We start from the raw sequence: 8,553 nt of genomic DNA on the forward strand, positions 1-8,553 counted from the left end.
AAGTGTGAGTTGTTTTATCCAAATGATGAAACTTTGGTACCATTTAAGAAAGATTTAGACAAAGAGATGTTGTCATTTGTAACATGCTTGAGTGTGTTTATGAGAGGTAACAAAGTGTGTAGTTTGCTTATAACTTATAAGCAAAAATAAGAAGTTAAATTTACTTAAAATTTATTCTTAACTTTACATTCTAAAACGAATTGTTAACTTCAGAGAAATTGGATCCATTGTAAAATTATATGAATTTGAAGGACACGTGATACTTGCAGACTCTTGGAGCCAATCTCACATGAATGGTGCGAAGCATTTTTTTTCATTGACACAACTTTGCAGAATCGCTGAATGCAGAACAAATATTGTGAGAATTATAAAAATCAAATAGAACGTAATCTTATAAAATGTTTATACATATATGAAATATAAGGAGTGATAAGATAGGTCTATGATTCCCTTTAAAAAAAAAAGGCAAAATTACACCCGCACTCTTAAATTCTGACTTTTTTCCTTCTAAATTGGTCTCCTTTAAGTTTACATTTTTTTTTTAAATTGGTTTTTAATGTTACATTATACTTTCACATGTTCATATCATTTCTCCTCTCACTTCTTCTTATTTAAATATAAATTCTCAAATCCAAAAACTTTAAAACCAATGTATCTTATTGTTTGCAACAATGTCTTCGTTTTGCAAGAATGGTTAAACCTTAAAATCTAAGAACCTAAAATAATGAGTCATTTATCTTTGTATGAGACGTGATAAATGAACACTTAAATCTTGTTCATCTCTAATTGTGCAACAAAACATGAGGTTCACACAGTCACAAAATACGATATAAAAGACTATAATGAAAGAAGAAGATAACTTAAAGGATAACAATGCTTAAATATTAATGTATCATATGACCAATTTGGGAAAAATATAACTTAAATGACCAATATGAAACAAAAATTACACTTAAAAGACCGTATGTGTAATTTTGTCAAAGAAGAAAGATAGTTTGGTTGTTGATAAGGAATTGATTTTAACCAGTTTGATTTAATATATTTATCATTATTGTTAAAGCAGCAACTGGTAACAATTAAGCTAAGCTAAATCTAAATCTATCTATCATGCCTCATCGAATGATATTATTATGTGGAGAGCTTGCTGGAATTGTTTGTCCACTCATATTAAGCTTCACATCACAGCTAGAATGTTAAATATCCAATGCATTTGTCCTGTACAATGAAAGTCTTGAAATTTCAAGTTTAAAGGTTCAAATCTACTAAACTAAATAAGAAAATAAATGGCCGTGGAAATTACCATTTTGCCCTTATGAGGGGTATTTTGGTAAATTACAAAATGGGCTTCCCCTTGCCTATATATATGTGAAAAGAAAAAGAAAAAAAAGGGGAGAGAGAAATGGGAACGGGAGAAAGAAGGGGGGACGAGAGAAGGAAAGCGGGAGAAGGGTCGCCGCCGTCGAGGACGAGAGAGAAAAGAGAGAGAGAAACGGGAACGAGAGAGAGACAGGGTCGAGGGAGAGAGAGAGAGAGGGAGGGAGTTCCGGAGAAGAAGTTGCCGGCGGTGGGAGGGAGTACCTGAGAAGAAGTCGCCGGCGGTGGGAGGGAGTACCGGAGAAGAATTCTCCGGCGGTGGGATTGGATTGAAGATGATCGGAAAAGTCCTCGCTGTCTCCGCCGTTGAACACACGGATCTTCATGGGAGGTATTGTTTCTTCCTCTTTTGTTCATCTGAGATCATGCATGTCTCTAAAAATGCTTTATTGAATCAGTTTTTGTTAATTTAGGTGTGAATTTATGTTTTTTCTTTCAATCTGATGTTAAGGGTTTGTGTATCGCATTTTTTTCTTCTTTTCTGGGTTAATTTCGGTTTTAATTATTAGGGTTATGTTTGATATGAATTTAATTTGAATAAAAAAGAGGTAATTTGCTAATGTTTGATGGCAGTTTGGATTGGTTTTTATGAGTTCTGGAAATTTTAATTTTTTGTGGGTTTGTTGCTGAGATTTGAGAATGGTGATTGACTGAGTTTGTTGTTGTTTTCTGAATTAGGGTATGCTTGAATTTTGGGTCTTTCTCAGATTCTTGAAAAAAAAATGGAATTTTGTTGTCTTGGTTAAGGTCCTTTCATAATAATGTGTTTTTGCTGATATTGGTAATGTTATGTGATTTGGTTATGTTTATGATTGATAGGTTGGAGTGGACATTTTGTATCCAAGAGAAGGTACCATTTGTTATTTATGATTTGTTTATGATACGCTAATGAAGAATTCATGCATTTTTCATTATGCTGTTCTAGGTATTTTTGGGATTATGTAGAAAGGAAACAACTTAAATGGTTTGTGTCAAGTGAATGGTCTCCAGATGGGTGCTATTTGATGACAGCAAACACAACTCCAAGGCTTCAAGTTGATAATGGGTATGATCTACTCATTGCCTGAAAATTTTCAATCGTTTATCTTTATCCATGGGCACTCTGATTTTGTTGTTAAAATATGTATTAGATTTAAATTATGTTGAGCAAATATCTCTTGATTATGTTTGTTGACTTCTCTCCCTGTAACCAAGGGATTTAACTTTAGATTTGATTGCAATCACTTAGTTTTATATAACTTGGCTGAGACTGAGAGTAATTTCTCTGAAGCAATTCAAATCATCTCATTTAACAATTATGAAAAGTGATTAATTTCTGTCCCTCAAAAATTCTCCCAATGATAAATGGTAATGGTAATGTCTCAGGAATTCATGCTATAGAAATTTTTGTATAATATTATAGTGAGATCTTGATGCATTGAAAACCAACTCTAAATGATTGTTACTGTCAACTGGTTTCCATTATGCAGGATTTTGGGATTAAATATAACATGGAAAATAGTGGACCTGCACCAGAGGGAATTACCAACAAAATATATGAATACACAACAACAATCAAGGAGTATTTGACTGCTTCAGATCTTCCAAATGTTCTGCTCACGACTTGGCTACATTAATTTATTTTCGCAGGTGGATATCACCATAGTAGGTGTCATAACGTTATAGTAGCCGAGAAGAACAAGGTACATTTGTTGTTGCTGTTATCATGTTTACTTTGTTCCATTTTTAAAGGTTGTGTTTCCTTAAGACATTGTATCACTAAATTTGTTTTGATGGAACTCTTTTTGTTGTTGTAGAACTTTGTTCCTGCAACAAGGGTGGAAAACATGCTCAGAAGCCTGCAGAACCTGAAGTTATTGTTACAAGGTGCTGATTCCTTAACTTTTGTTTTGAAAAGTTTGAGCTTTAGATAAAATAGTTGAAGAACTAAATGGCGGTTGTGAGTTTCTGTTTTATAGAAAGACTAATATGAGATGATGCCTTTTATTGTGTTTGCTCATGATGTTTAGCATTGTATTTTACCTTGTCTTTGTTACTTATGGTGGTTGTTTTGGTTTTGGTTCTAATAATGGCTAATGATTTGAGTCTGGTGTTACTTATGGTGGTTGTATGTTAATTTGTTGTTCTAATATGATTTGAGTCTGGTGTTACTTATGGTGGTCGTATGTTAATTTTTGGTTCTAATATGAGTTAATGCTTCAATTTTTCCAATCTTATTTCTTCCAGAATTAACTCATATGAGTTAGATTCAACTTTTCCATTGAATTTCGGAAACCATTTCGACTTTCACAGAGCCTTTACATGTCTGCATGAGTTTCAGATTATCCGCATTGTCATCGTCTTCAGGTATTTACTCAGTTACTCTACCCTAATGTCTTTTATTTTTTTATGTAGAAATTATCATTTTAAATATTGAAGTTTTATATGTTGAAAACTTATTGAAATCGAAGTCTTCAAATTTATGAGCAACAACTATAACTTTTTCAAAAAAGAAACTTAGAACAATAGCTAGCATATTCTTTGAATTCAATGTATTCAGATTTCTATCTTTATTCATAGGAAAACACAAAGAGGTTCAAGAAGAACATCACACGCAACAGAACCTCAGTTGATATTCTACACGGTTGTTTGAATTGTAAGGTTTTCTGATATTATATCTGCAAACATGGCTCTGCCTTAGGTTTATAAAATTATTTGAAATTGGATATATTTTAATAATGAAAGTGTTGAATTGAAGTATTTTGTCAAAGTGGGGCCATACAAATATAGATAGGTAAAGATGAGAGAGAGAGAGAGAGAGAGAGAGAGAGAGAGAGATTGTATGTCGCTATCTTGTGCGAAAAACAGTCTACTGCTTGATGGATGTGTGTTAATTTTGCATTTTCTTCTTCATTCCCCTTCACAAAATCTAGAGGTTTTTGAATTTACAATTTATAAATTGGCTATGGTGTTGATGTCCACCCCCTCTTCCTAACTGATTAGTATTTTCACTGGATGACAGAAAGTATCAGATTCTATTTATAATTCTGCTGAGCTTTTGCAAAGAAGAACATCCTCTGATGCAGAGAGGGCATTGGAACATATTAATGAGGCGTTGATGATCAATATGCACTCTGAAAAATTGCTTGAAATGAAAGCAGAAGCTCTTTAATGGTTGGTGCCTCTTCTTATATTATGCTGCAATTTCGTTAAAGTTTATATTATGTATGATAGAGTATGTTTCATTTTCAAGTTACAGTTTCTGTATTTTCTCTCAAATTCTCTGAATCTATTAATATAAAAAAAAACTTAAGCTTCAGCATAAGCCTTTTAGTGTAGTAATTTATGCCAATTGATTCGAGTTGGTTAACTTTTGTTTCAAATATCAGCTGAGTAGATATGAGGAGGTGATTCATCAGTGTGACAAGACTCTTAGTTCTGCTGAGAAGAATGATTGTCCAATTGCTGCTGGTTGCCAAGTGACATATATGGATATTTCAGAACTCTCAAAAGTTGTCTACTTCAGACTATGGAGGTGTTCAATGCTGCTTAAAGCCTACTTTCACCTAGAAAAGCTTGAAGAGGGTCTTTCTTTGCTGGAACAACAAGAAGAAAAGGTGTCTGTCATAAACAAGTAATCATTACCATCCCATAACCCATTCACACTTATTTTTGGCAATTCTGGGGGTTCCCCTTTAATGCTTTATACTCACTAAAACCTGCAAACAATTGAATACAAAATTTGTTAAAAACTGTTTTTGTTCAATAAGCATAAATTTTCCATCATGACAAAGAAAGGGAAAAAGGAATTATCTACTAACTATTTATAAAAATTTTGTAGTATTGTTTTACAATTTTGCAAATAACACTTTATCGACCAAGAAAAGGCTATCTTTGAGAAAGTAAAACCTTCGATGTTTGTTTATATAAAATTCAAAATTTGATTGTAGGAATTTTGGATGATGCCATTTGGTTTCTCTACACGAGAGAAGAAGTGGTGTGAATTTGCAGAACCTGTTGACGGGGAATCAACTGAATTTTTGCGAATCTTTGCACTGAAGTATAACATGGTGATTATAAGCCCATTTCTTGAGAGGGATATGAACCACGGAGAGGTTATTTTGAACACTGCCGTTGTGATTGGGAATCACAGCAATATAATTGGGATACACAGGAAGGTAAATTCTCTAAACTTTCTACTTCCACTTCTAATGGAATAGACCGTCTTTCAGCTATCTAATAAACATACAAAATTTTGCACAACCATGTAACAAGAGTCGGAGACTTCACTGAGAGTGCATATTATATGGAAGGAAATACAGGTCACCCTGTATTTGAAACAGAATTTGGAAAGATTGACATTAATATATGTTATGGTAGGCACCATCCTTTAAACTGTTAAACTTTTGGCATGAATGGCGCCGAAATTGTTTTCAACCCTTGTGCCACTGTTGGTGAACTCACTGAAGCAATGTAGCCAATAGAGGTCAGTTGTTTTATATTGATGGAAAACATGTTAAACTCTTATCTGGTATTTCTTAATGTTTATAAATTATTCTAGCATAGATGTAGGCCGATATTCCATATTTCTCTAAACCGTCTTTGAAGTACTTGCTTCAATGTTGATTTGCTTTTCTAAAAAGGGACAAATTGAAGTGTATTGTTTTGAGTAAGTAAACTTATAAAAGCTATTAGAGGGATATGCTACTGTCATTAACTTGGTGGCATTTGGAATATGTTTGATTTGGTCAAATAAATTTAACAACACATGTTATGCCCATGTTTGATTAGTTTACAGTTATTTTTTTCTCTCCCATTAAGCCACTGTAAATTTTTTTAATACACTTCTGTCATTGCTATGACACTACTATGTAGCTCTACATTTTCTCTTAAATTTATGTTCAATAACCGATCTGATGTTTTGGTCTTTGGTTCTGATATAGAGTTTGTGTACTGTGGCAGGTTAATCATGCCCTTTTGGAAGAAATACAGCAAATTAATCGCCGAATTATTGACACAGTAGTAGACATAAGTAATGAAGATGTTGATTCAACTACAGCTGCTGCTGCTGCTGAGTGGGTTCATGGGACCATTGTCAAATGTTCTTTCATTCCTGTGTCTCTCAGCCCATCTTTAAAATCTCAATATGCTTCACTACAGGTATGGACTCCCAGATTTTGCAACTGATTTTTTTTTATAGCTTTTATTAGCCTTAATTGTATTTTATCACCTAACAGTCACCTATTCAGCCTCTACGCTTGCTGGTTCCTCCAAACTATCCTAATTCTTCTCCCATATTCATAGACAAGTTTCCAGTTGAATCCCGGTGAGATAATGGAACATTTTAGCCCCCCCACATGCTTTAATTTTGCTAATTTCGGATCTGAAATGTTTTGTATTTTCTCTTCCAAATAGTGGCAGTCTACACAATGCATGTATCACTTTTCACCCTTATCTTTAAATTTTGCTGCGAATTGTTTCTAATGCATAGTGTTATTATATACGTTATGGCAGTAAGGGGAATGAGGATCTTTCAGAGAAAGCAAAAGTGAAGCTTAGCATGTCCTTATGTAATTTCTCACAACCTATGTCCCTTAAGGATATAGCAAAGACTTGTGATCCTACTGCTCGCGGTGTTATTTCCGAGTATGCACAACAATTTGGTGGAGGAACATTCAGCTCTAAGTATGGAGAATGGCAGGAGTTCACATCTTGGGAAGATTTGTTAGCTGCATAATGAATTATTCTTAAATAGTGGCAAACATTATATGAAGACCTTTTTAATTTTGGCCTAGGAGGTTTCAAACATTATTATATTTCAACTAGCAACAAACCTGTTGTTTATTCAATAATAGCAAATTAGAATCCTCTCCATTTCTTAAACGAAATAGAGAACTCCATTTATAAAGTCACATGAGTAATATGCATCTCTTTACATTATTTTTGGATGAAAATTAAGGTTTGGGACATAGTACAATTGCATAGTTTCATCTATGTTTTGCGCCTATAGTACAATTGCATAGTTTCATCTATGTTTTGCGCCTATCTAATGATCTCATTACAGATGACAGATGACAAAGATGACACTAAGAATTTGCTGAGTTAATAGTTTAAGGGGATTGATCTGCATATTTCTGAAATTAGGCAATTGTGCATAGTTTCTATCTACAGTTACATTGCATTCATTCATGAATTTACTGAACTCATAATGAGTCTGATCATGTTGCACATATGCATGTTTGAACATAATCTTTTGAAGAAAGATGGCTTATACTAAAATTCAAGTTTATATTTTATCTGTTACCAATAGAATTTACCATGTCAGTTGAGCCAATATTTTTGAGTATTTCAATTGTGTTACAGCTTCTTTCAAATTAGTACGCTATATAATTGATCTATTCTGAAAGTTTATTGTTCATGTCTAGAGAATTGATACATCAGGTTGATTTCATAGTAGAAAAATTGATCACAATGAAATATAGAGAACCAAATTAGTACAATGCAGTGAATTGTGTTAAGAGTTTTTTTTTCGTCAAATTAGTAGAGTTTGGTTTGGTGCTATATCATTGATCCCACAAAATAAATTAGCAAAAAAACGTTAAATATAAAATAGAGATTGTCAATTTCATTGGATAGATTATGAAAATGGAACACATGAAGCTATTAGAGGAAGTAGAAGCATACATGAAGTGAAATGGGACTCATCATCAAATCTAAAAGTAAAGTAGACAATGTTGCATTAGAATCTCTATCGATCTTGTGCGTGTTAATGTTATTAGTTTTCCCTTTCGCATGTGTACAGTGTACTTGACTCTTTATTTTATGCCGTTTTTTATAGTACTTGAACAAATAGAGTTGCATCATTATTCGTATATAACAAAGTCTTTCGAAATCTTGTGCAATATCCATTAATTTGCTCATTTTTCTTTTGGAACATTTTTTTACAAGATACGTTATTCAACAGCTTCTGTTCAAAGTTCATTCCATTCAATTTTATGCCTTCAAAAAAAGTACTTTTTTTAGTAAGTACTTAATTAATATTGTGTTTGGCCTAACTTCTCCTTAAAAATGTAGAGAAGTTTGAAAAAGTCGGGTCAAACGATACCTTAATCTCCCACAACGGCAATGTAGAAGCAACTAAATTTGGGAGAAAAAAATTGAAAAATAGTTAAAAATATAAAAATTGGAAAATAATTAAAA

General features: G+C 33.0%; 1 protein-coding gene across 11 annotated transcripts; it reads left to right on the top strand.

Moving 5' to 3' along the window:
* Positions 1–1,390: 1,390 nt before the first annotated feature.
* On the top strand, positions 1,391–7,261 carry LOC146939790 (putative mediator of RNA polymerase II transcription subunit 15c). Of its 11 annotated transcripts, none has more exons than XM_085753330.1 (13): positions 1,391–1,705; positions 2,194–2,224; positions 2,300–2,419; positions 2,844–3,056; positions 3,171–3,240; positions 3,601–3,720; positions 3,934–4,009; positions 4,376–4,527; positions 4,743–4,970; positions 5,304–5,531; positions 6,316–6,513; positions 6,591–6,679; positions 6,868–7,261. In XM_085753330.1, the coding sequence occupies exons 8-13, from the start codon at positions 4,525–4,527 to the stop codon at positions 7,088–7,090; spliced, it is 969 nt and encodes a 322-aa protein (XP_085609456.1). In that variant the 5' UTR covers positions 1,391–1,705; positions 2,194–2,224; positions 2,300–2,419; positions 2,844–3,056; positions 3,171–3,240; positions 3,601–3,720; positions 3,934–4,009; positions 4,376–4,524; the 3' UTR covers positions 7,091–7,261. The 11 variants fall into 11 exon arrangements, with proteins under 11 accessions (XP_085609456.1, XP_085609466.1, XP_085609461.1 ...); XM_085753340.1 differs by having other exon boundaries at positions 6,603–6,679; XM_085753335.1 differs by having other exon boundaries at positions 3,667–3,720.
* The last annotated feature ends 1,292 nt before the right edge of the window (positions 7,262–8,553 follow it).

Source organism: Medicago sativa, chromosome 3 (assembly GCF_051527215.1).
Source record: "Medicago sativa cultivar Bolivia chromosome 3, Bolivia_mono, whole genome shotgun sequence".
Taxonomy (NCBI): domain Eukaryota; kingdom Viridiplantae; phylum Streptophyta; class Magnoliopsida; order Fabales; family Fabaceae; genus Medicago; species Medicago sativa.